Source organism: Vulpes lagopus, chromosome 11, assembly GCF_018345385.1.
Source record: "Vulpes lagopus strain Blue_001 chromosome 11, ASM1834538v1, whole genome shotgun sequence".
NCBI lineage: Eukaryota > Metazoa > Chordata > Mammalia > Carnivora > Canidae > Vulpes > Vulpes lagopus.
The window spans coordinates 93,790,284-93,818,220 of NC_054834.1; the positions used below are offsets into that span (position 1 = coordinate 93,790,284).

Genomic DNA, 27,937 nt, shown 5'->3' on the forward strand with positions numbered 1-27,937 from the left:
GCCGAAGGCAGACGCTAAACCGCTGAGCCACCCAGGGATCCCCTGATAACCTTATGTTAAGTTGAGAATATTGTGGTATTTTCTGTTTTACATATCAGAAAACTAAGATAGAAATTTAGTAACTTGGTTAAGGCTATGTTACAAAAGTGGCAGAGATGAACCTCAAGCCTGAAACACAATCTCCTACACATTTCTTCTCTACTAAACTGTTTACCAGATGTTGAGATACGGAACCTTTTGTTTTTCTTCCATTTGGGATCCAACATTCATTCTTCTAACTGTGCAAAAGAATTGCTCGATGCCCTTAAATAGAATACAGATTCCTAGGTCTCCACCCAGAGAAGTCTGGATGGTTGTGGTGTTTGTGGGGTGCTGCATTGCTAGAATTCCACATAATTCAATTGAGATTGACCTGTAGAAATTAAACTAAATCACCCAAATGAAAACAACCAGATGCTACTTATTCAGATCTTGGTATAGCAAGAGAGTCAGCCACCATCACTGGCCTTTGGCAGAGGCTCAAAGGCAGGCAGGGGAGTGGGAAAGCTCTATAAACCTGAAAAAAGGGGGGATCCTTGGGTGGCTCAGCGGTTTGGTGCCTGCCCTCAGCCTAGAGGCATGATCCTAGAGTCCCAGGATTGAGTCTCGGGATTGAGTTCCACATCAGGTGTGTCTCTCATGAATAAATGAATAAAATCCTTAAAAAACAAAAAACAAAACAAAAACTGAAGAGAGCGATAAGGTCTCCGGTATGTTCTGATTGCAGGCTGTTGGCCTGGGAAAGCTGGAGGCAAGCTACTGGAAGTAATTTCGGGCTACTGGTAGTAATTTATGTGACTGGTTTGGGGAGCATGTTGGCTTTCCTTGGTTGGTCCTGAGTTGGAAGTCCAGAAGTAGGGAAGTTGGCAGCCCTTGAAGGTGTCCTGACTGTTCTGGTCCAGCTGCAGAGGTTATGGTTTGCTTCCTGCGCTTCTTACGTAGTTCAGAGTTCCCCTTTTGTCTATTCCGTCTCTCAGACCATACTTGGAGAAACACACTGGGCCCTGGTGTTCTTTTCATCCTGGTCTCCCTTAACATGGCTAGACCGAAGCTCCACAAGAGCTCTAAGTGCCAGCGCCTAGCCCTATCAGACACTCAGTAAAAACTTGCAAATGAACGGATGAATGATAAATAACAAGATTCAATACTGGCTTTTGCTGGAAGAAGAAAAGGAACCTTCTGGTGTAGTACATGGACATGTTTGACTGGACGTGCTGTCCACCAGAAAGGTTCCTCCAGCTACTCTGCTCTACATACCTTCATCTTTGGCTGCTCTCACTTTTTCATGAAGCTTCCAGGTTAATCCAAAGTGTGCAAATCGGCCTCAGGGCTCCCTCCTGAGCGCTCTGCTGGGGAGCAGGACGGTGCTGGCGGGAAAGCGGCGGCTACCTCTGGCGTTCGGAAGGCAACCCCGACCCCAGACCCTTGAGGTTCGCGGCGTTCCGCCCACGCGGCGCCTCCGCCGTCCCTGCAGGGCCTGCGCGGTGAGGGCGACGGGAGGGGGAAAGGGCATCCCCCTCGCAGCCCCGTGCGTGGTCTACATTCGGGACTCGGCGAGTCCGTGTGGAGCGAGAGCGCCCGGGGCGCCTGCTGCGTGGAAGCCGCGGAGCCGAGGAGCGGCGGGGAGCGACGGGGAGCGGCGGGCGCAGGCGGGCGCAGGCGGGCGCAGGCGGGCGCAGGCGGGCCCTCGGCGGCCTCCCACCTGCTGCGGGCCCGCACCGCCGGGAAGGGGCCGCCGCGCGTGCCCGCCCGCTCCTCCCGCCCCGCCCCTGCTCGCCGCGGCCCCGCCCCCCGGAGTTCCCGGAGCGGCCCCGCGCCCAGGCCGCGCGGGGGGCTGCTCGGCTGGAGGCGGGGAGCAGCCGGGCGCCGGGAGGGGAGCCGCGTGTGGGCTGGCGCTGCGGCCAGGCTCCCTCCGCCGCGCCTCTTCCAAAGATGGTCAGAGGGTCCGGAGGCGCCCCCGCCCCCGCCCCCGCGCGCCGCTAGCCCGTCGGCCAGCACCGCGACCCGGAGCGCCGCCGGAGGTGGGTGCCGCGCCCCGGGCCCGGGGGGCAGCGAGGCCGCACCGCCCCCAGCCCGCCCGCCGCAGACGCGCGGGGACAATGGCCGCGGGGCCCGCGGGGGCCTCCCGCACCTGTGCGGCGCCCCGGGGCGGGGGACGCGGGCGCCCGGGGCGGGGCGGGGCGCTCTCCGGGCGGGAAGGCGGCCCGGGCCCAGGCGCGGGGCGCGCGGAAGCCCCTGCGGCGGCCGCGGGGGCGGGCCTGGGGGAGGCGCTGGGGGCGCTCAGGGAGGCCGGGGGCGCGCGGGGAGGCTCGGGGGGCTCGGGGGGGCTCGGGAGGGCTGGGGCCGCCGCCCCCGCGCGGTCCTTTCGCTCCTTTCCCGGGCGGAGCGGGACGGGGCTCCCCTTTCCCGAGATTTCCTCCCTCCGGTGATGTCGGCCGTCCCCTCTCGGCGGCTCCGCGCGGCTCGCGGGGCAGGAGCTAGCGGAGAGGTGGAGCTGGGGCCGGGCCGCGGGGCAAGCAGGGCTCCGGGGGCGACCCCCGCGCGGGGCGGCCGAGCGTGGGCTCCGGCTCCGGGCCGCCAGCCCCGGGCCGGCTGCGGACGCTGCGTGAACGGGCCGCAAACCAGGATTTCTTCAAAAGATCGCTGAAAACCCCGGGGCCTCGTTTCAGGCTCCAAGCGGCCCCGGATTTGAATTGACCATCCCATAAATTACAAATGAGTCTGTCCGCGTTTTGCGTTTGTTCCTTAGAATGCAGCGCTTGGGCTGCTTTTGGAGTCTCTTCGATGCTGACCCCTCACCCTCAGGATTGGCATATTTAGCATTGGTTATTTGTGGTCATCCGCGAAATTGAAAACACGTTTATTTCATGTTTGTTACAGCCATGGCTCTAAAAGGACAAGAAGATTATATTTACCTTTTCAAGGATACAGCGCATCCAGTGGATTTTCTGGATGCATTCAGAACATTTTACTTGGATGGATTATTTACCGATATTACCCTTCAGTGCCCTTCAGGCATAATCTTCCATTGCCACCGAGCTGTTCTAGCTGCTTGCAGCAATTATTTTAAGGCAATGTTCACAGCTGACATGAAAGAGAAATTTAAAAATAAAATAAAAATCTCGGGCATCCACCATGATATTTTGGAAGGCCTTGTGAATTATGCATACACTTCCCAAATTGAGATAACTAAAAGAAATGTTCAAAGCCTGCTTGAAGCAGCAGATCTGCTACAGTTCCTCTCAGTAAAGAAGGCTTGTGAGCAGTTTTTGGTAAGGCACTTGGATATTGATAATTGTATTGGAATGCACTCCTTTGCAGAATTTCACGTGTGCCCAGAACTAGAGAAGGAATCTCGAAGAATTCTGTGTTCAAGGTTTAAGGAAGTATGGCAACAAGAAGAATTTCTGGAAATCAGCCTTGAAAAGTTTCTCTTTATATTGTCCAGAAAGAATCTCAGTGTTTGGAAGGAAGAAGCTATCATAGAGCCTGTTATTAAGTGGACTGCTCACGATGTAGATAATCGAATTGAATGCCTGTATAACCTACTAAGCTATGTAAACATAGATATAGATCCAGTCTACTTAAAAACAGCTTTAGGTCTTCAGAGAAGCTGCTTACTAACCGAAAATAAGATACGATCTCTAATATACAATGCTCTGAATCCCCTTCATAAAGAGATTTCCCAGAGGTCCACAGCCACAATGTATATCATTGGAGGCTACTACTGGCATCCTTTATCGGAGGTCCACATATGGGATCCTCTGACAAATGTTTGGATTCAGGGAGCAGAAATACCAGACTATACCAGGGAGAGCTATGGTGTTACGTGTTTGGGCCCCAACATTTACGTAACTGGGGGTTACAGGACAGATAATATAGAAGCTCTTGACACAGTGTGGATCTATAACAGTGAAAGTGATGAATGGACGGAAGGTTTGCCGATGCTCAATGCCAGGTACTACCACTGTGCAGTCACCTTGGGTGGCTGTGTCTATGCTCTAGGCGGTTACAGAAAAGGGGCTCCTGCCGAAGAGGCTGAGTTCTATGATCCATTAAAAGAGAAATGGATTCCTATTGCAAACATGATTAAAGGTAAGTACGATTATATTTATTCTGTATTTCTTAGGTGTTTGAGGTTAGGCCATTGGTCTAAATTCTCTTGCAAAGAACTTTCAAAACAATGTATCATTTTGGAATGCTATCTCTCTACTATAATAGAGTATACAAATAATAGTGGACAGAGTGTTCTGAGTGAAAGCATAGTACAGCAGTCCCCAACTTGTCTGAGGTTACATGATTAGAGTATGCTCCTCAGACTACAAGATATTGTTTATATAAGAAAACAGTGTAATTCATTCTGCTTACTCCACAACCTGTTTCAAGCCTAGATCTTGCCTCAGGTCTTAAGAATTTATTTTTTTAATTTTTTAAAAAGATTTTTATTTGTTTATTCATGACAGACACACAGAGAGGGAGAGAGAGAAGCAGAGACACAGGCAGAGGGAGAAGCAGGCTCCAGGCAGGGAGCCCGACGTGGGACTTGATCCTGGGTCTCCAGGATCAGGCCCTGGGCTGAAGGCGGCGCTAAACTGCTGAGCCACCTGGGCTGCCCAAGTCTTAAGAATTTATATTTAAAAAGTCAAAGGTTAAGCAAAAAGAGAAAGTTGGGTGGTTTTATTAGTTCATATTTATATATGCATTTTTGCTTATATAAGCAAACCCTGTTCAATTCTGCCTTTAAATATTCAGCTCTTTCCCTCTCATTATCTGATCATCGCTCTTTTAAAAGGTCTTTCATTAAAACTTTGAAAGGTTCGGTCCCTGTAGTGTGTAGCGAATTACATTCTCTCAAAAACTAGAGACAGGTAGCCCCTGCTTTTTGTGATTCAAATCTTGTTTCATAGGGTAAAAAAGATAGGGGCAGATCCCATCTCCTCCCTCATGAGGTCCACACAGCCGGCACACTATTGGGTTTCAGCGTCTGTCTGATAAACACTGTATTTTCTGCTGTGCTCCAGTACTAGCCTTGCTCTCTTTCCCTCCCACTGGCAAAAAAGTTAAGCTGGAATGTTAATTACATTTATTCATTTGTGCTGGGAGTTGCACAAAAACAACTGGTAGGTTGTTACTAAATTTGTGTCATTTTATCCCAAATGTTCCTTCCCAGGCCTGTTTCTTTTTTAACACTAGTGAGGGTGTGGGAATCTGACCTGGTCTGGGAATCTGACCCAGTGTGATCGTGGGATGACAAGCAGGAAGCCCGAGAGGCAGAATGAACTTGTGATCAGACACATTGCTACTGAAGCCAAACTGCTTGGGTCCAAATCCTCCCTCTCCATTTACTTGCTGGTGTGCTCAGGCAAATTGTTTAATCTCCCTGTGCCCCGGTTTTATGGTCTGTACAATGGGGCTGACGACATTATGTAGCTCGTGGTTTGAGAGGATTAAATGAATTTATGCATGTGAGGTGTGTAGAGTAAGCACTCAGTGAGTGTAAGGTGTTATTGTCATAGGTATTATTGTCATTATTCATTGTTCATTATTGCCATAATGAAAGTTGTTATAAAGGAACATGTCAGGGGCACCTGGGTGGCTCAGTTGGTTAGGCCTCTGCCTTTGGTTCAAGTCATGATCCCCAGGTCCTGGGATCAAGCCCCACATCCCGCCTGCCGCTCAGCAGGGAGCCTGCTTCTCCCCTCTCCCTCTGCTCATGTTCTTTCTTTCTCTCTCAAATAAATGAATAAAAATCTTTTTTTTTTGAATAAAAATCTTTTAAAAAATAAAAGGACATGTCAACTTTGACAGAGCAAAAATATCTTCCACATGAAGTCATGCTGTCTCTCCTGAGTGCCCAAAGATTTAGTCGTAGTTGGTAGTTGGTCGAGAAGAGAAAGGGACTTAAAGTCCAGTGCTGCTGCTGCTCTGGTTTTGGACTCTACTGAACTTGATAGCCGATTCCTGGTCTCCTCCCCAGGATGGTCTTCAGAGTCCTCCTGACCCCTGTACTGGTAAAGAAACGAGGATTCAAATACTGTAGCAGCTGTTGTCAACCTGGATACATACCATCTTCTCTTTCTTAATGATGGGATAACAGCCTGGTCTCATGGTTAAGAGTATATTTCCATCAGGATGAAAGTTTATGATTTTATTGCAATTTCTAAAAATCCTATTTGAAACATGCTTGCTGAAAAGAAATGCTTCCCTGGTGGGTCCACTGTTAAAGCCATATGTGTTCTTGCCTTTTCCTTGAGTGGAATGGGAGACCCTCATATACCCAGGTACCTCTCTGCCCACACATATCAGCTGGATCTGAAATTCCAACATTTTACTTCTACTTTCACCTTGAAGTTTGATTCCTGATTATAATAAATCCTCCCTGGGAAGGGTAACACTGCGTCACTTCTACCCAGCTTTGGCCTGTACTGGTTTTGAGCTTTAAGTTTCTCATTTTTCTGTTGCGAGGGTAACATTACTGTTCCTGGTTTGTTTTATTTTGTAGTCATGAAGTGAACTAGAAGCTTCCCGTGGTAATCGGAACTTAAATTGGGTAGAGTCAAATTTCAAATTCATTTCCTTTTTTGGTTTAGGGATATACAGAGGAGAAATAAATCCTTGGCTGTTTAGGAGCTCCCGACTTTTTTTTTCCTTCCTCATCACAACTGCCTGGCTTATAAACTCACATTTCTGTTGGGATAAAAATGCGCAAGGAGGTTGAACTGCACCCAGCAGGTATTCGTGGTAAACAAGAGGTGGTTGAAAGGCTAAACCAACGTGTGTTCAACTAAAATGACCCTCATCTTACTTCCAATCTTCATTCCCTGCCGACCTCATTTCTTCCTCCCCACTTTCCTAGAGTATCAGCACTTCCAAGCTTAGGACCTCACAGTCGGTTTTGTTTGTTCCTGACAAGGTCAATCATCAAGGCTTATTTGTTTACCTGTATCTCCTGCCTCCCTGCCCTTCCCCACATACCCAAAGCCCCTTCTAAATCAGGCCCTCAGTACTTCCTATCTGAGCCAATACCTGGATCTTTCTGACTCTTTTTGTCCTTCTTCTTTTGTACTCTCTCCCTTCCTCTGTTTACAAATATTTTTTTAAATACTTTATTTATTTATTCATAAGAGAGAGAGAGAGAGAGAGAGAGAATGGCACACACAGGCAGAGGGAGAAGCAGGCTCCATGCAGGGAGCCTGATGTGGGACTCGATCCCAGATCTCCAGGATCAGGCTGGAGGCAGTGCTAAACCACTGAGCCACCTGAACTGCCCTATTTACAAATCTTTAAAGTCCCACTGAATGAAGTCTTCTTTTCTTAGGTGGGTGCCAGGATCCTTTGCGATGTGCCTTCACCTGGCCACGTCAGCTTTAATTCCCATAGGACAACTCCAGGTGTGCCACCTGCCCTTGCATGTGCTGGCCCTGAACTGGGTGACTCAACATTGCCCACTGAGCCTTTGCACTTGCCTTTCCCTCTGCTTAGGAGGGCTTCCTCTCACCTCCACCTGGCAAAGTCCCACCTACTGAGATGCAGGTCAAATTCTGCTGCCTCCGGCCATGATTTACCTGTTCACAGCAATGTCCCCTTGCTCTGTATCCTGTGTTCTAATTATTTGTGTCCGTGTCTCACCCTCTTAAAATACTGCAAGGAGCCGTTTTTTATTTTTTAAGATTTTATTTATTCATGAGAGACACAGAGAGAAAGGCAGAGACACAGGCAGAGGGAGAAGCAGGCTTCATGCAAGGAGCCTGATGTGGGACTCCATCCCAGGTCTCCAGGATCACACCCTGGACTGAAGGCGGCGCTAAACCGCTGAGCCACACAGGCGTCCCGCGAGGAGCCTTTCTGGTTCATTCTTCTATCCCTCTTAGCACCTAGCTACCTAGCACAGGGTCTTGCATCCACTATCTATAATAACAGAAACAATAATAAACTTAGCTCAATATTCATTGTAAAACACGATAGATCAATCTGAAGACGTCATTTTAATCAACACACAGGCGTGGGAAATGCGACCGCTTGCGTCTTACATGAAGTTATCTACGTTATCGGTGGCCACTGCGGTTACAGAGGAAGCTGCACCTACGACAAGGTCCAGAGTTACAACTCAGATATCAATGAGTGGAGCCTCATCACCTCCAGTCCACATCCAGGTAATAAAATACTGTTTCAAATAGTACATGTTGTAATACAGTTAAGCGGTATAAGAGACAGCTAAACATGACCCAGAAATAGAAAATGCTAGATTTATAGCAGACTACCCAGGGGTGTCATTAGAAGGCTCAAAATATTCATATGCCCATCTAACAATAATCATAGGCTATCCTGATTAGATCCCATCTACAAACACTTTCCCTGGTGTCTTTACGGGACACGTTTTAAGCCTGTGTGGTTAAAAGGGTAGTTTCTTGTTACATTTTTTCACCTAGATTCTTTTGTTGTGTTTCTCATTCCTCTGTTGTGTGCTTTCTTTCATTTAGATGGGTTTTATGAAACAGTTCTTATAGGCAATTAATCGCACTAGCCTGTCCAACAGTCGGGAGGAGAGCCTACTGACTGAGTTCCACTGGAGATGGAGTCTTCTTTTAGAAGCATGTTCCTTCTGGGTTTCAAGAACAATTAAGCACTCACTCCTGTGATGTGCAGAACCCTATGTTAGCTCTACTTTAACAACCACGAAGGGGACATGTGCTCTGCCCACAAGGAATGGCTGGCCTTCTGCCTTCTATGCCTCTGTTTGACTTGTCTCTTTGTGAAGAGCTCCAGGGGAAGTACGAGCTGTAGCCTGTTACAGCGATGATGTATGTTTAAGATTTTTGATTAGGAAAGATACATATCACCATATATCTATACCTACATATCTATATATAAAGAGATATATACTACTTCGAATCATTTTCTATATAAATAAGGCTTCTTTCTATGTGAGTCACTGGCGAGCAAACTGAGACTCAGGAGCTTGAACCGTCTGAGAATGATAGTAACAATTAACTTTCTTGAGAACTTTCTATAGGTCAGGTACTGACCAAGCACTCCACATGTAATATTACCTTAAGTTCGCTCTTCAATCTTGTGAATAAGTATTGTTTACCCCATTTTACATATTTAGAAATGGAGGCAAGAAAGGATAAGGCCACATAGTTTGGAAGTGGTAGATCAGGATTCATTTCCCCAGTCGGATTGTATGATCTGTGCTGTGGCCACTAAGCAACCTGCCTCTCCTTCAGGGAACGGGCTGTCCTGCTGTTGACCAGTACAGCTATATCCACCTGTGCCACACACATTTCATCTGGCAGTTCAGGGGAAGCACACTGCACCTGGTGCTGCATCTCCATATGCCCTCCTGGACTTTGCATAACTAGAGACTTCAGCCACAGGCTGTCCTGGCTCTAGACATCGTGGAACAGATAGCCTTCTATCTCCTGGTAGCCCAGATGTATTATCCCAGACTCTCTGCCACTTTTTGTTATGACCAATGAAGTTATAATAATAGAAAGTAATAGGGATCCCTGGGTGGCTTAGCAGTTTAGCGCCTGCCTTTGGGCCGGGGCGTGATCCTGGAGACCTGGGATTGAGTCCCACATCAGGCTCCCAGCATGGAGCCTGCTTCTCCCTCTGCCTGTGTCTCTGCCTCTCTCTCTCTCTCTCTCTCTCTGTCTCTCTCTGTTGTCTCTCATGAATAAATAAATAAAATCTTAAAAAAATAATAGTAATATTAACAGCTCATATTGAATGATAGCTAACATTTATTTAGTAAATATGAGCCAGACACTAACTATTCCAGTAATTTTCTATGTCTTAATCTATTTAAGCCTCATAGCAATCCTGTGAGCTAGGTACTACTGTTATCTCCTGTTGCAGGTCACCGAGGCACAGAGACAGTAAATAAATTGCCCAAGGTCAGCTAGTTAGTGCTTGTTAAGAGGTGAGGTTCAAATCTAGGTAATCTGGGGGATCCCTGGATGGCTCGGCAGTTTAGCGCTACCTTTGGCCCAGGGCTTGATCCTGGAGTCCTGGGATCGAGTCCCGCATCAGGCTCCCTGCATGGAACCTGCTTCTCCTCTGTCTGTGTCTCTGCCTCTCTCTGTGTGTCTGTCTGTCTGTCTGTCTCTCTCTTTCTCTGTGTCTCTCATGAATAAATAAATGAAATCTAAAAAAAAAAAACAACAACAACAAACCCAAATCTAGGTAATCTGGCTGGGAGGCCATGTTTTCCACAACTGCACTGTTCTCTCCCTTGATCCTCCTTATTAGCCTTATCAGTTAGATATTTTAGCATCTTTACAAAGAAAATCCAATATGTGAAAAGCCAGATTAACAAATTAGAGGGCAGTAATTTATATTATAAATTTATATATATTTCATATAAGAGTTCCTTTAAGAATGAACATCTTATAACATATTTAAATTGCATTAACTTGTTAACTACTTAAAAGGGGGTCTAAAAGGCAATGAAAAATAACAACAAAAGGCAATGAGTTGTAAGCCAAAGCATGAAAATCTGTGGCCAACTGAAAAATCAATCAGAAATAAATATTAAAGTATAAATCGATGGGAACATATAATTCTATTTGTCAAGTTTTGCTCTCCTTTGGGCTTTTTCCTGATATAATGTAAGAAACAAAGGTTGGAAATTGGCACCCTACATGGCCTGTTCTTTTTGGCTTTCAGTGTTTAAAATATTTTTAACTGAAAAAAAGAAAAAAGAAATATTTTTAACTGGCTTTAAAATTCAGGAGATTTCAAATAAAAATCATGATTTCTGGCCTTAGGAAAATTATAGCAACCTTGGACCACATTCCTTTCTGGCAGCAATCCCTGGAGCCCATAGTTTCCTTTTAGATGGCACTCATATGCGCCATTTTACTAGTCTCTCCCATTCTTAACACACCATAGACCCAGGGGCCTGTGCTGTTGCTTCTCTTACCCCTATCTTGCTGAATGAAGTCTACATTTCTTAGCTGGGTGCCAGGATCCTTTGCGACGTGGCTTCACCTTACCATGTTAACTACTTAGCCAGCTAGCCTGTTAGCTCCTTAGCCCTTGAAGGCATTTGGATCTGCATCTTCTAAACTGTAGCAAGGTGTGCTTCTCATGCACTTTAGGAGCACCTCCTGAGGAATGTAAAGTGCCAGTCTTGAGTCTGCCTTACAAATATATAGCTTAGACTACAAAGAAATCATGACTACTGCTATTTTTAAAAGGTAATATAAATGTTATCTTTTTTCCTTAATACCTTTAATTATGGTAGTTTTGTATAGTTTAAAAAACAGAGGACTCTAATTCTATTAAATTCTAATTCTAATAAATTCTAATAAATTCAACATTTATTGAGACCTTACCCTGGGAAAGATACCATTCTAGTTATATTTAAGACACAAAGTTGATTAAGAGCTAGTCTCTACTGCTATAGGAACTCAGTATCTAGTAGCAAATATACATACATAACAGGAATAAAGACAGTCATACAAATTAGTACTTTTGGGGCGCCTGGTTGGCTCCATCAGTTAAGCGTCTGCCTTAAGTCATGCATCAGCTCAGGTCATGACTACCGTTATTTTTAAAAGGTAATATTAAAAAAAAAAAGTAATATAAATGTTATCTTTTTTCCTTAATGCCTTTAACTTTAGCTGAGCAGGGAGCCTGCTTCTTCCTCTCCCTCTGCCCCTCCCCCTGCTTGCACTCTCTCTCTCTCAAATAAAAAAAATTTGTTTAGATCTTAAAAAAACACCACATAAATGCTATTCAAACTGAGGGTAGAAAGTGCTTGAGTCTAATTTAAGGGAAATCTGGAAATCTTAGAAGGCTTCCAGGAGTATGTTGTTTTGATTTAGGCCTTAAAGCATGAACACAATTAAGGTATTTTTTTGAAGAAAGATTTTCTGGCAAAAAAGCGGTTGGGCGCCTGCCTTTGGCCTAGGGTGCGATCCTGGAGACCCGGGATCGAGTCCCACGTCGGGCTCCCGGTGCATGGAGCCTGCTTCTCTCCCTCTGCCTGTGTCTCTGCCTCTCTCTCTCTCTCTCTGTGACTATCATAAATAAATAAAAATTTTAAAAAAAAAGCCAATTATGGGAGGCAGAAAGGCAAGTTCCAGGTTTATTCCCGGTACTTGAGGGTGGATGTGTATGAGATGTGAGAGAGTAGAATGAGAGATTGGATAGGAGAGTTCATTTGAGGATCATTTCATGCATGGCTTTGAATGGCAGTCAGGAGAATTTTAAAAATGGAGAACTACCAAAGGTTTTAGAGTCTTTTAGAATAGATCAGGAGAAAGACAACAGGGAAATCTGTTAAAACTGTTGTAACACACCGGTAAGAAATGCTGAAAGCCTGAAGCGCAGTAGTAGGTGAAAATGGGTTGATGTGAAGAATATTATGAATTCAACATGGGGAGAGTTGAAGGATGAGCTGGTGGGAAGGGAAGAGAGGAGCTCAGTTGGAGCTCAGTTTTGTAGTCAACCGTGGAGGACTAGTTGGATCACTCACAAGAGCTATCCAGCAAGCAATGGGAAATGTGGGTCTGCATCTCAGGGGGAAAAGTGCAGCCAGATTTAGAGATCTGGGTGTCATTTGTTTGGAGGTAATGACCGTGGGTGTGGAGATGGTTGAGGTGCCTTGGGAGGGTAGGACTAAGAGTACAGCCATGGACAGAGTCTGGGGAAACAGCACTAGTTAAGGAATGAGCAGGGAAGGAAGATTGAGCAAAGAACAAGGAAGAGGTGATAAAGCGGAAAAACCTATGGAGAGTTGCGTCAAGTGGGGAGAGAGTTCACTGGCTCCACCATTTATTCACATGGCTAATCTTGGGCAGCGGCTTAATCTTGGATCTTACTTTCTAGTATAGTATAGAAGTTAGGTTAGATAAGCTTTACAGGTCTTTCAGTAAGAATAATCTTAGGAGAAAATTCTAAACCATTTCAAGGGACATTGAATACCTGAAAATATTATGGTTGTCTCTGAATCCCTGCATGGCTTTATTCATATCAGTCATGGAACACTGAGTGCAGACTGCTGTGTATTTATAGTGAATATTTGTGTGTAAACTTTTTGAGCCGTGCCAGATGGTACCATTCTTATACTTAGTTTGAGATTGTTCATTCCTTCATTTGTCCGACATTGGTTTGCTGAGTGTTTCCCATCTGTGATGTACAGCACTAGGAGCTCAGTAAACAAGGCACAGTCACTAAAGCTCAGTAGCTTTGTAGAGTGGCCAACAGGAAAAAGGCAGTCACAGCTGTGGAAGAAAATGTTTCCATCAACAATAACAGAAGGTTATATTGTATTTGAGTAAGAGGAAAAAAAGAATCAGGAATCACCTTATTTTAAACATTTTTCCTGCTATAGAAAGATTGAGATACTTTTCTTAATATAAGAACCACAAATTGAGGATTTTTTGTAAAGTTTTTGAGAAAAGCGTAGTGAACTCGTTGCTGAATCACTAATACCAACTGATAAAATTTTGGAATCATCATTAATATTCACAACCATTTTTTAAAAGATTTTATTTATTTTTATTTTTTTAAGATTTTATTTATTTATTAATGAGAGGCACAGAGAGAGAGGGGCAGAGACACAGGCAGAGGGAGAAGCAGGCTCCATGCAGGGAGCCCGATGTGGGACTCGATCCTGGGTCTCCAGGATCATGCCCTGGACTGAAGGTGGCGCTAAGCCTCTGAGCCTCCCAGGCTGCCCTATTCACAACTGTTTGATAGAATGATTCATATAATTTATATAAACAATGTTTCACAAGTACTTAAACAACTGAATTCTATAAAAATTCTGCGTGTATAATAATTGGAACCCATGTAAAATAAGTAGGATTTTCAGAGGGGAAGAATTCTTAATTTCCTGGATGTCAGGTCCTTGAGAACAATAGTATGTGGACTCAAAGCAAAAATGCCCATCTTCTGAGTTTTTCCCTTAGCCTTCAAAACCTATATAGCAAGAACTTTACTGATAGAATGTGCTTGCATTCTTAAAGGAGAGATCACATTTTTTATTATACATTCTCTCTTTCTAATGGGGAGGGTTTTAAGCCCCCTCCCCCCCAAAATAATAGGAGTACATATATGGGTACAGAGGGTACAAGGCCCAATTCATTCATTGATCCAACACATTTTCTTGAGCTCTTACAATGTTCTAGACACTTGCCATTCTCCAGTAAAGATGGAGAATGGGCACAGGTCCTATACTCTTGGAGGGGAGAGGAACGGTAACCAAGAAATGTCAGATAGTGAGAAGTGCTGTGGAGAACATTAAAACACGCTAGTGTGGTGGGGATGCCTGACTGGCCACTTCAGGTTGGATGGCCAGGGGAGGGCCCTCTGAGGAGATGACCGCAAGATGAGACCTGGGTGACAAGAAGGAGATGGCTGTGCAAAGTCCTGGGAAGAGAAGTTTCTAGGCAGAAGGAACCCCTCAGCCCTGGCAAGCTGAGTCTTCATTTATTAGCATAACATTAGTGCCCCTGACGGTGCTGCTCTTCCTTCAGGCCTGTAGCTGGAAGTGTTTAATCCTGTGGTTGTTTAATCCTCTAATCCTGTGGTTGATATTCCCAGAGGACGAAGTCATAGGCCCCTAGTGGCGCTAGAAATGAGGACATGGAAGAAACATATCTGGGACCAGGGTGAGGCAAGAGAGATCCTCGAGGCACAGAATGGGAGTTCCTCAGAGAAGGAGAGCAGCCTGTGTTTTGCTTGCCTCCCCCTCGGGACAGCCCTGGGGAGGGGGAGGAAGTGAAGTTGCAATTTTAAGATGGATTTTAAGGCTCAATGTCATGGTAGAGGAATCAAAATGCCAAGACTGTTCTATTTCTGCATGCTACATTGGAAGGGTTATTACATCACCAACCTAAGGTATCTCTTTTGTTTGTTATCCTAATAAAAATTTGCTTTTTTCTTTTTAATAGAATATGGATTGTGTTCAGTTCCATTTGAAAATAAGCTCTATCTAGTTGGTGGACAAACTACAATCACGGAATGCTATGACCCTGAACAAAATGAATGGAGAGAAATAGCACCCATGATGGAAAGGAGAATGGAGTGTGGTGCCGTCATCATGAATGGATGTATTTATGTCACTGGGGGATATTCCTACTCTAAGGGAACGTATCTTCAGAGCATTGAGAAATATGATCCAGATCTTAATAAGTGGGAGATAGTGGGCAATCTTCCAAGTGCCATGCGTTCTCATGGGTGTGTCTGTGTGTATAATGTCTGACTGAATCCATAGAATGATCCAGTAATCACTGTTTCGGGGTATAGTTTAAAAAAAAGATAATTTGAGGCTTGGAGTCCCTTACTTATTGTTGTGGCCTGGCACGTAATGGGTGAGTTCCCACGCCTAACCCCCACTCTTCCCCTTAACGCAGTGATGATTGATCCAGAAAAATCCTATGTGTATTTACAGTTGAATCAATAGGGTTAACACCCCATAACCTCTGCTTTTCAAAGGTAACATGGAATGTTGGACATTTGGTTAAAAGTGAAATACCTTTGTAGTGAATTTTTCTCCTGGTAGCATCAACACTGGGTGCAGGTCAGAATCATTCTGTAGAAAGAAATGTCTCTTTTGACCCTGTAACGTACTAGTGTATATTAAGGTTACGTTCAGCTAGTAAGGAATTTGAAATTTAAGGAGGGAATCTTCTCTACCTCTACAAAACAACATTTTTAAAACATTTTTTTTTCACCATTAGATGTATTTAGAATATGGACTTCCTTTGTCTTTTTTCTTTGTAGTGTGTATAATTTATTGTTTTTATTTACTGACTGCCAGAGGTATACAAGATACTGTACAAAAGATTATTATTGTTCAGAGTTTACAAACTAAATTTCAAAGAATGGCAAATCTGAAAAACTGCAGAGAAAATAGTTAAATACTTGCTAATGCTAAGAGCTATTTTTAATTTTCAGCTTTGATGTAAATTGCTAGTTTAGGTGTCTTTAGTTCAAGCATGTTAGAAAATCCTCTTTATTCATAAGTATAGATACATATCTGCATACAAAATTGAATTTTAGAGCCAGAAAGCATGTAGAACAGTTGTGACATAGTAGAAAATACATTGATGAGAAGAAATTTGCATTTATTTCCCAGCTGTGCCACTAACCAGATTTTTGTAACTTGAATCACTTAACGTCTCCTCGATTAGAGCTTCATGACCTATGCACTTTGGGTCATCGATGTGCCTACATGTGGGTCTCCATCACCCCTGGGGGAGCCAGAGGTAGCCTGGGTGACTGGTGCTTCTGGGCAGAAACACCTTTGTCCACTTTCCCCAGTGTGCCTGCAGTATTACTTTGTGTGTGTGCCAAAACTTAAGAAAAGTTGGGAAGCATTGTTTAAGTTAGCTGAACTTTTAGTGATCTGTTAGACCATCTATCCACACTCTTCATTTTTTAAGAAATAGTAATTATTTTTAACTTTAAATATGGAAGTTGAAAACTACCTAATACTTCTGATTTTTTTTTTTAGAAAGAAACTGTTTAATGCATTCATTTCATATGGCATTTTAAATAGATACAGCCCTTTGGGAAGGCAAAATGGTACTACACAGAAGGAACCCCCCCAAATGACCATATCTTTGCCCCACAAATCCTACTAGATTTGTAACCTAGAGAATAATATAAAAACAAAACAAAGGTAAATGCATGAGAATGTTTATGTCTGCATTATTTATAATAGCAAAAAAATTGGAAATAGTCTACACGTCAAAGAAGAAAGTGGACTAATGAAATAGTGAAGTACTATCCTGCTATTAAAATAATTATTTGGAAGATTGTAAAATCATGGACGTGTCTGTGATATGGTAAGTAAAATAAGCACAATATAAAGGAGTATGTGCACTATGATTGTGATTTTGTAAAATCTTCTTGCATGTGGAAGGTAATATGCAAAGCTGAAATCCATTGTGTTGGTGTAGGGGGATGTGGAATGATTTTTAATTTATTTAAATGTTTTTCTTTAATATTTGTGTTTTCAATAAAAATAAGTAAATCACTATATGTGTAGTGATACTTCAATTTGCCCTGAGTCAAAGGTTAGTCAGAATTAGTGAAACCACTTAGTTATAAACTATTTCAATCTATTATTGAATTGCAGGCTATTTCATTGCTTTCTAGAACACTTAGCAATTAATGCTGGAGCAGTTATGTGATGCCCAGTAGTGTTTTAGAGATCTGTTTTATGGAATAGATGAAAACAATTGGAATCACCTTCCTTTGCTTCTAGCTTATCTAGGTCCTATAAAATCCTGACTCGAGTCCAACCTCTGGGAATTCTTTCCTGACTGCTTAGCCACAGTAAAACTCCCATTGTCACATTTAAAGGATATATCATTATATATGTGTAGTATATATAATTTTGAGTTCATAAATCATATCTTAGTTTTTTTCAAGGCCTAACAATTTTTTAAAAGATTTTATGTATTTATTCATGAAAGTCAGAGAGAGGGAAGCAGACACTTAACCAACTGAGCCACCCAGGCGCCCCAAGGCCTAATGTCTCATTTCTATATTCAGTATACTTTTTTTTTTTTTAGGGTTTTACTTACTTATTTGAGAGAGAGAGAACACAAACGATGGAGAGGGAGAAGCAGGCTGCCCATCGAGCCGGGAGCCCAAAGCGGGGCTCTATCCCAGGACACTGGGATCATGACCTGAGCCAAAGGCAGATGCTTAACTGACTGAGCCACCCAGGTGCCCTCCAGTGTACTTTTTAAAGAAAGATGATGGTATCAGTTATTTTTACAGAAAAGCATTTAAAAAGATGATGGTATCAGTTATTTTTACAGGAAAGCATTCCACAGGTGCTGGAAAGATCTTGAAAATAGTTTGTGGTCTAAGTCATTTAATTTACTACTCCTATTTTCGGTAAAATTGTTTTTACTATTGTTTTGTGCACACAAGAACATACTAAAGAAGGTAAGGTAAACATTTCTGTCAGAATTAACCCACGTTACAAATCACTGTAGTATGAGTGAAAACTATTTTACTATGTTAAATACAAGCCATTGCTATGGGAGGGCTGGCACTATTTTGCAAAATAATTAAAATTGCAGAGATGACTATAAGTATGATTGAATTAAGAGGACTCTATCCAAATTTTAAAGTTACTGTTTCTCTGGGTGCCTGGGTGGCTCAGTCGGTTACATGTGCGACTCTTGATTTCAGCTCAGGACATGATCTCAGGGTTGTGAGATTGAACCCTCTGGGTGTGGAGCCTGCTTGAGATTCTCTCTCTTCTTCTCTCCTATTACCCTTCACCCCCATCTTCTCTCTTTCTCCCTCTCTAAAAAATAAATACATAAAATAAAATTACTATTTCTTACAAGTTCATGTTTTTAATTTTGAGCTCCAGCCATAATAGGGTCAACATCTAGAGCACTTGCTTCGAGGCACATTATTAGCCTTTGTTTACATTCATGAAAATGTATGCTTGTGTTATGGACTGAATGTTTGTGTCCCCCAAAATTCATAGCCTGAAGCCCTTATCCCCAGAGTGACTGTACCCGATAGGGCCTTATGGAAGTAATTAAGGTTAACTGAGGTTATAAGGGTAGGCTCTGGGCAGACAGGATTAATGTCTCTATAAGAGACACCCAAGAACTTTCTCTCCCTGCCTGTGTGAAGACACAGTGAGAAAGCAGCATCCACAAGCCAAGAAGAGAGTTCTCCCCAGAACCCGATCTGATCTCAGATTTCCAGCCTCCAGAACTATAAGAAAAATTTCTATTGTTTGAGCCATCCACAAACACATGTGGTGTTTTGTTGTGGCAGCCTGAGCTGACTAATAGAGCCTGCAAAGGAGAGAGTGCTTTATATGATGCAGTTTAGGTGCTGAATCAGCGGGTAGTAGACAGTCTGTTCCCTAGACAATCCCCCTACCTTCCCTCCGCCCCCTCCCACACAAAGCAACCAGAAACACCTGCATTATTGGTTGGAAAATATCTGAAACTATAAATACAACTTAATTTTTCCTAGATGATAATGGATATAGCTGGGCATTTCTGCCTGCCAAGTTCTTGCCAAGACTGTGTGTGTACTGATGCCCTAACTCCCTCCCTACAGGGACACCTACACATTTTGAAATTGTGAGTCATAAACTTAACTCCTTATTTTATTTTATTTTATTTTATTTTTTATTTTTATTTTTATTTTATTTTTATTTTTATTTTATATATTTTTTAGAGAGTGCGAACAGGGAGTGGGGAGGGCAGAGGGAGAGGGAGAAGGCTCTCCCTCTCAAACAGAGGCTCTGTGCTCAGTGTGGAGCTCAGGGTGGGCTCTATCCCAGGACCACAAGATCATGACTCTGGTGGAAACCAAGAGTCAGTTGCTTAACTGAGCCACTCAGGTACCTCTCTGATTAACTCTAACTCTTTAGCCCTCTGATTTATTTTTTTGAAGATTAATAAGGAGAGGGAGAGCGATTACATGTGAGCATGGGAGGGGCAGAGAGAGAGAATCTCAAGCAGACACCACACTAAGCATGGAGCCCTGACTCAGAGTTCGATCTCAGGACCCTGAGATCACGACCTGAGCCAAAATCAAGAGTCAGAGGCTTAACCGACTGAGCCACCCAGCTGTCCTAGCTCTCTATAACTCCCTTTGGTGCTTCACTGAAGTGGTATTGAGCATCTTGCTCAAACCCTCCATGAATATTCTAGATTATATACAATTAGCCACAATTTAGGGGTGTTCTAGGCTAGTTTAGGAAGAATCCATGTAAATTGTGTCCAGTTGTATACATAAGATTACAAATATTTTTTTTATGTATTTTATGTATACATAAGATTACGAATATCTGTACACCTACAAGTGCCTATAGAGGTTCTCGTTGGAGGATCTGAAATGCCAGTGCTGTGTACTTCAGCCTTAATAGAGAGAGATGGAGTCACTTGTTCCCTGTCACCCCTCCCCCCAAAAAAGACCCCACATACCTTACCATCTTTGCTCACCAACAAGAGATTGTGAGCACATGTAATCTGTGAACGCTGTTAGCAATGCCTGCTTGAAACTTGCTAAATACCCCTTTTGGTATACGTGCAGGTGGATACACAAAGCGGCACTTGGATTTTCCAGGTGTGCACCTCTGCAGCCCTCACCCTTTAGCTCTTGCCTCCTCATGCCTTCCTCACTGAGGAAATGAGGCAAGCCTTCTCCCAGTCAAGAGAGTATAGGCCCTTGTGCACAGGCAGCCATGGAGATAAGAGTTTCATTAGTTTATGTGTGATTTCTTAGACCTTTTTTTTAACTATTAAATATAAGACAACTACAGAAACAGATGAACAGTTTAGCAAACCCTCTTGTAACTGGCATCCATGTCAGGAGAGAGGACTGGCCAACCACTCCACACACTCTCCAGAGGCACCTTCCAAACACAGCCCCCCACTCCCATGAATAACCTCTGTCCTTACCATGGGGGTTATTTTCTTTCTCTTGCTGGGGATTAGCACCTGCATCGTTCATTTGGCTGCTATTAAAGAATTATCACAAACTCAGTGGCTTAAGACAACAGTAATTTATTCCCTTAAAGTTCTGGAGGCCACAGGTCCAAAATAAGGGTTCTGCAGGGCTACTGCGTCTCTGGACTCTCTAGAGGGAGGGGAGGATCATTTGGTTCCAGCTCCTGGTGGCCGCAAGCATTTGATAACTGCAGCCACAACTATCCAATCTCTGCCTCCCTAGTCAGATTGTCTCCTTCTCTTCTGATGGTATCAAATCTCCTTCTGCTTGACTTTTACAAGGACACTTGTGATTTGAATTAGGGCCACCTGGATAATCCAAGATGATTTATTCTTTTCAAAATCCTTAATGGAATTATATCTGCAATGACCCTTTTTCCAATAAGGTAACATTGACTGGTTCCAGAGAGTAGGATGTGGACTATTTTCGTTTGTTTTGTCCTTTAGGTTTCTTAACCTATAGGTTCCCCATCCATCTCCTCCTCCTCCTCCTTCTCCTCCTCCTCCTTTCTTCTTTCTTCTTCTTCTTTTAATACCTTGTACTTTATTTTTTTTTATTTTTATTTTTTTTTATTTATGATAGTCACAGAGAGAGAGAGAGAGAGGCAGAGACACAGGCAGAGAGAGAAGCAGGCTCCATGCACCGGGAGCCCGACGTGGGATTCGATCCCGGGTCTCCAGGATCGCGCCCTGGGCCAAAGGCAGGCGCCAAACCGCTGCGCCACCCAGGGATCCCAATACCTTGTACTTTATTTGTTGAAGAAGATAGATCACTTATTTTGCTTTCCCAAAGCTAAGGTTGTACTCTTTGCTTTCTTCTTGTGTAGTTTAGCATATTCCTCTGTCCTCTGTGTTTCCTATAACCTGGTAGTTAAATCTAGATGCTTAATCAGATTCAGGTTTCATTTTTTTGATCAAAACTACTTTGTAGGTGATGGTGCATTTGTCAAAAGACACAGAATTGTTTCTTTTTGATGTTAGCAGCCGTAGATACTGTGAGGAGAAAACTGCTATCTGGAGTTGCTGCCTAGGCATTTTGTGGTATGACAACCCTGTTCACACCCAGAGTCTGGATATTTGTTTATGGAATTTTTTTATTGAAGCATAGTTGACATACAATATCCTGTTAGTTTCAGGTGTACATCATAGTGATTTGATATTTTTATGCATCAGAAGATAATCCTGCAAGAAGTCTAGTTACTGTCCATCACCACATAAGGTTATTACAATATTATTGACTATATTCCCTATGCTGTACATTGCATGTCAGAATTTGGAAATTTAGATAAGGACCTGAGCTTAGGATTCCTGCCCAGTTTCCTGCTTTTCTTTTCTTTTTTTTTTTTAATTAAATATTTTATTTTTTTATTCATGAGAGGCAGAGAGAGAGAGAGAGAGAGAGGCAGAGGGAGAAGCAGGCTCCATGCAGGGAGCCCGACGTGGGACTCAATCCCAGGACCCCAGGATCACGCCCTGGGGTGAAGGCAACGCTAAACCGCTGAGCTATCCAGGCTGCCCACCTGCTTTGCTTTTCTCTGGGAACCTTTTAAAATAGCCACTTAGAGTGGAGCTGGGGAAAAAAAGTTAGTGACTTCTGCCTTAACCACCTAACAAGTAGTAAGTGCTTGCTACCCTGCTCCCTATCTCCCGATCCCTCCTGAGAGGGAGGAAGATTGCCTTTGTTCAGGCTCCTAGTGCTTCCCTGACTCCCCCAACTCCCAGCTTCTGGCATTTGTAATAAACCATGTGACTTTACTTCCTTCGTGTGAATGTATGGAAACTGCAGCTTTATCAAAATGGCCTTAGGGTTTCACTTCGCAAAGTGGGAGCTCTGATGTGGAGGGAGCTGCATGCTGACCCCTGTGGGCGGCTGATGCCTTCTCCTTCAGCAGGACATCATCTGCATACTCTTAATTTAATACACCCCGCTAAGGGCCCTCAACACAGATACCCAATACCTAGATCTGTGATTCATCAGAAACTGCCAACTGGTGATTTCTAATGTTATCATCTTTTTCAGATGTATTTTTTGAATACATCTCTTTAAAAAGAGAAACTTTCTTCATCTACTAGGTGTTTACCCAGAGGTATAGGAAAGGTAGGATAGATGCTTGATTCTTACTTTATGTACCAGTTTGCAAACTAAACAGCATCCTTCAAAGGTAATTTATTAGATTTATTGAGTTTTTTTAATCACTATGAACTTATGGATTTAAATGTATTTGTCATATTTCAGTCCATTGTCGTTACTCTTACTGAAGCTTGATTTATTCCATCTTAAGCCAACAGAAGGATCCGCAGATTATTTTCCAGTTCCTTTGGCACAGCCCTGATAGTTTTTTATAGCTTCTTTGCTAACTGACATGACCGTATACTTCTGGCTCCTCTTGTACATCTCCTGCCTCAAACCTGGAATCTGAGATTTCTCTAAGAAGTCCTGGTTTCTTTTACTGAAAGATGGTATTTCAAGACCATAATGTGGACACTAGGGATGTTTCCTGCTACTAGATTGTTCATTGTTTCCAGGTCTAAAGTTGAAATACATAATAACAACACAAAAGACAGGAGATGGGTAACTAGAGTTAAAATTTTCTAAGGTCCTAGCATTGTCAGGCTAAAGGCAATGTACGATGTTTACCTAACCTCTTCTTTTTTTCTTTCTTTTTTAAAAATTTTATTCATTTATTCATGAGAGACACACAGAGAGAGACAGGCAGACACAGGCAGAGGGAGAAGCAGGATCCATGCAGGGAGCCCGACGTGGGACTGGATCCCGGGTCTCCAGGATCACACCCTGGGCTGAAGTCGGTGCTAAACCACTGAGCCACCCAAGGATCCCTACCTAACCTTCTCTATCCTAACATCTGTAGCCCCATTTTCCCACAGAAAGTGTTCTCAGAGTCACTTGGAATAATAGAGTAATAGAACATTATATTTCATTTATTTTCTGCTACATCTTACACACACACCCCCGTTCTCAGAATAACAGTACTAACCTGAGGCTTGGATAGACATTTTCAGTAATTTGGGGCTTCTTCAAAATGCCAAACAGAAAGCAGATGCAGAGGTAAGGTTGAAACTGGCTCACTACCACCTGGAACTTGGGGTTTTAGTTAGAAGGAAAGGATGGTAAGGAATTCCAGCCAGGAACTCTAAACATATGTAAAAAGTAGGAACATTTTAGAAGATCTCGTTCTTCACAATTAAAATTTTTTTTAAGTAATCTATACACCCAACATGGGGCTTGAACCTATAACTCTGAGAGTAAGAGTCACATGCTCCACTGACTGGGCCAGCCAGGCACTCCAACTTTTTTTTTTTTAAGATTTTTTATTTACTTATTCATGAGAGACACAGAGAGAGGCAGAGACACAGGCAGAGGGAGAAGCAGGCTCCTTGCAGGGAGCCCAATGTGGGACTCAATCCAGCAACTCCAGAGGCAAAGGCAGATGCTCAACCACTGAGCCACCCAGGCATCTCCACTCCAAGTTCTTTATAATTTTTGAAGGTCTTTGAAACAGCCTTTGTTAGACCTTGCTTCTGTTTTTCCATCCTCCAGTTTCTAACAAAAGGCATTTAGGCTTGGGGGCTCAGCCAAGAACTCATGAGAGGGCTCCTCCAGAAAACAATTCTCCTTTGTCAACATGTCAGGAAGTCTAATGAACCGCATAAAATTCTATTCAACTGTTTTTAAGAAAATACAGAAACCTGAAGTTATTGGTTTAAAAATTACCGATTCTTGGGGCACCTCGGTGGCTCAGTGAATGAGCATCTGCCTTGGGCTCAGGTCGTGACCCCGGGGTCCTGGGACCGAGTCCCACAGTCGGGCTCCCTGCATGGAGCCTGCTTCTCCTTCTGCCTGTGTCTCTGCCGCTCTCTCTGTCTCTCATGAATAAAGAAATATTTTTTAAAAGTTACCTATTCTCTTTGTTACCTCTGCTTCTAAAATAAGTAAGGAAGGCAAAGTAAAGGAGTCATACCTTTTTCTCCCTGAACAAGAAGAAGCTTCTTGAAGAAGATTTGGATCAGGAATTAGTTTAGAAGCCCCCTGTATCCAAGCATTTATGCAGCCACACCCATATCATAGCACATGCCTGGTTATGAAATTATTGGAAAGTCTAAACCAAAATTGCACCCAGTGTAATCTGTCATCATTCTCTTGGCTGAACACAACTTCAGTCTTCAGGTGCATTTTGTGACTTTGTATTTCCTATTTGAGTTTGTTGTCTTGTGTACCTGTAATATTTTGGACAACAGTTCTTTTTTTTTAAAGATTTTAAAAATTTATTTATTCATGAGAGACACAAGAGAGAGAGAGGCAGAGACACAAACAGGGAGAAGCAGGCTCCACACAGGGAGCCTGATGTTGGACTAGATCCTGGGTCTCCAGGATCAGGCCCTGGGAGGAAGGCAGGCACTAAACCGCTGAGCCACCCAGGGATCCCCATGGACAGTAGTTCTAACGGGGGATCCCTCCATAGTGACATTCACCTTCTGTGAACCTCTATGTTTTTATTCTATAAGTTATAAATAAAGATGTTCTTGGCCATTGCAGTGGATGAGCTGAAGCTTTGAAATGTTATTTCAATGAGGAAGCTCAGAGTTTTATGAGAAAACATAACAAAACATCTGTGGAAGTAGCACAGCATCCTGTCTCATAAATCCAGTGTTGGAAACTTTCTCATCAGGTTCTTTTCTTTTCCTTCCCATCCCTGTCTATAAAAGTGAAACATTTAGAAGAGTTTAAGATGAAGTTAAGGAGAACCACCCAACCTACTTCTCCAGTGGTACATTTCTGAGGGCAACCAAGAAAAATGTATCAAAATTACAAGTGAAAATCCTTTTGAATCAGAAGAGAACTTTACTAGTGTGGGAACACTTTTCATCTCTTGATGTCCATGCAGAAGCAGCTCTGCTAGTTTAACATCATTAGCTTCTGTTGCTTCCCCCTAGGGAAAGAGGGATGGCTTTCCTAATTATTAAATTTAAAAAGAATAAACCAAGAAGCCACCACTCAACCCTTCTTCTTCCTCAGACTTGCACAAGGAGGCCTATAATTGAGCAACATTGCCTTTGATTAAGTGCTAAGAGATTGAGAATTAAGTCACATTCTTCAACATCAGCTTTTATCAGTAATAAAGATAATATTTCGATCACCTCTCTGCCTAATTTTTTGTTTTATTTCCCAATTGGCTCAAAAGTTGGATGAGGATGAGGAGTGTTATTTATTTTTCTAGGATCCAAACACACATCTAAGAATTTATTCTACGGATACATTTATGTATGTGTGAAATGACACATGCATAAGATTATTCATTGTGGCCTGTTTGTAACAGCACAAGACTGAAACCAATCTGGATGTCCATGTAGAATTATTTAAATAAATTACGACAGTGCTGCACAATAGAGTACTATAGAGTCATAAAATTTAAGGAAGCTCCAAAGAGAGATTAAGGAAAATACACACACACAAAAAAAACAAAAACTAGGTACAGAACTGTGAATAAAGTGTACTGTCAGCTGTGTAAGAAAAGGAAAATTGCATAAATATTTGCTAATGCATTCATAGGATATTTTGAGAATGATATACAAGAAACTAATGATTTTTTTAGTTATGTTGCCTTGGGGGAAAAAAACATGGTAGCTAGATGCATTTTATATTTGTTGCTCCTTATAGTCACAGAAATAATGGGTGAGTGAAAACTCAAAGCAGAAATCATATGTCTCAAAGTCTTATTAAGTAGGTAAATCTCTTTGAAATTGTATTTGCTAGTAGATGGATTATAAATTAGTCATTCACTCAATCAAAATGCATTCACACTTATTTACTCTTGTAAACTGAGGTGATTATTATATTTTGACCTCTTAAAGAAATTTAATTCACCTTTGAATAAATCTGCATATAATTGAATACCTAAATTAAATTCTCAAATAAATAGAATAAGAACATAGGTACATGAATAGTTACACTATATGGCAAGTTTCACCATGAAAAGTCATTTGCTTATTCTCACATATTCAGAAACTACTCCTTGAGAGCCTCCTCTGTGCCACACCCTGCCCTAAATTCAGAAAACAGAGTGGAGCAAGACACTGTCCCTGTTCTTCTTCTTTTTAAAGAATTTATTCATTTGAGAGAGAGCACATGAGCAGGAGGTGGGAGGAGAGGCAGAGAGAGAGGGAGAAGGAGACTCCCCGCTGAGCAGGGAGCCCCATGGACCCTGGGATCATGACCTGAGCCCGAAGAGAGACACGTAAGGGACACCCAGGGGCCCCATCCCTGTTCTTAGAATTTCCCCTAACAGTGTATACAGACAATAAACAAATAAACAAGCAGATAATTTAAAAAAGTGATAGTCCTAGAACCACACTTATAAATAAAGCAAACTGGTGTTTATCAGAGGGAAGGGAAGATAGGGGGAACCCTGGTGCACTGTTGGTGGGATTATAAATTGGTATAGCCATTGTGGAAAACAATATGGAAGGCCCTCAAAAAAATGAAAATAGGGATCCCTGAGTGGCTCAGTGGTTTAGCGCCTGCCTTTGGCCCAGGGCCTGATCCTGGAGACCTGGGATCGAGTCCCACGTCGGGCTCCCTGCAGGGAGCCTGCTTCTCCCTCTGCCTGTGTCTCTGCCTCTCTCTGTGTGTCTCTCATGAATAAATAAATGAAATGTTTTAAAAAAATGAAAATAAAACTATAGCAATCCCACTTCAAATCCCAAAGGAAATGAAAATGCTACATCAAAGACCTATCAGCGCTCCAATGTTCATAGCTGCGCTGTTCACAATAGCCAAGACTAGAAACGAACTAAGTGCTCATCAAGAGATGAAAGGATTAAAAATGGTATATATAAATGGTATATATATATATTATTCAGCCATAAAAAAAAGAAGGAAATTCTACCATTTGCAAAAATGGATAGATCTTGAAGGCATTATACTAAGTGAAACAAGTCAGAGAAAAACAAATACTGTGTGATCTCACTTATATGTGAAATCTAAAGAAAAAAAGAAAAAAGGCGACCAACCCCCCCAAAAAAAACCCAAACTCATAGAAAAAGAGATCAGATTTGTGATTACCAGGGGCAGGGGGCAGGAGTGGGTGGAGGGTTGGATGAAGATGATCAAAATATACAAACCTCCAGTTATAAGTAAGTACTAAGAATGCAAAGTACAACATGATGACTGTGTTAACATTGCTGTATGATACATAGGAAAGTTGCCAAGAGAGTAAATAGTAAGAATTCTTACCACAAGGGGAAAAAAATGTTTTCTTTTGTATCTATATGAGATGATGGGTGTCTTAATTAAACTAATATGGTAAGTTTCATGATATATATAAGTCAAATCATTATGCTATGTACCTTAAACTTATACATATAGTCCCGTATGTCAATTCTGTCTCAACAAAACAGGAAACAAAGCTATCAGG

General features: G+C 42.7%; 1 protein-coding gene across 1 annotated transcript; it reads left to right on the plus strand.

Annotated features, from left to right (window-relative positions):
- Window positions 1-1,885: 1,885 nt before the first annotated feature.
- Window positions 1,886-17,041, plus strand: KLHL23 (kelch like family member 23). The gene is made up of 4 exons (XM_041774097.1): window positions 1,886-2,060; window positions 2,920-4,134; window positions 8,040-8,192; window positions 14,949-17,041. The coding sequence occupies exons 2-4, from the start codon at window positions 2,922-2,924 to the stop codon at window positions 15,257-15,259; spliced, it is 1,677 nt and encodes a 558-aa protein (XP_041630031.1). The 5' UTR covers window positions 1,886-2,060; window positions 2,920-2,921; the 3' UTR covers window positions 15,260-17,041.
- Window positions 17,042-27,937: the final 10,896 nt, after the last annotated feature.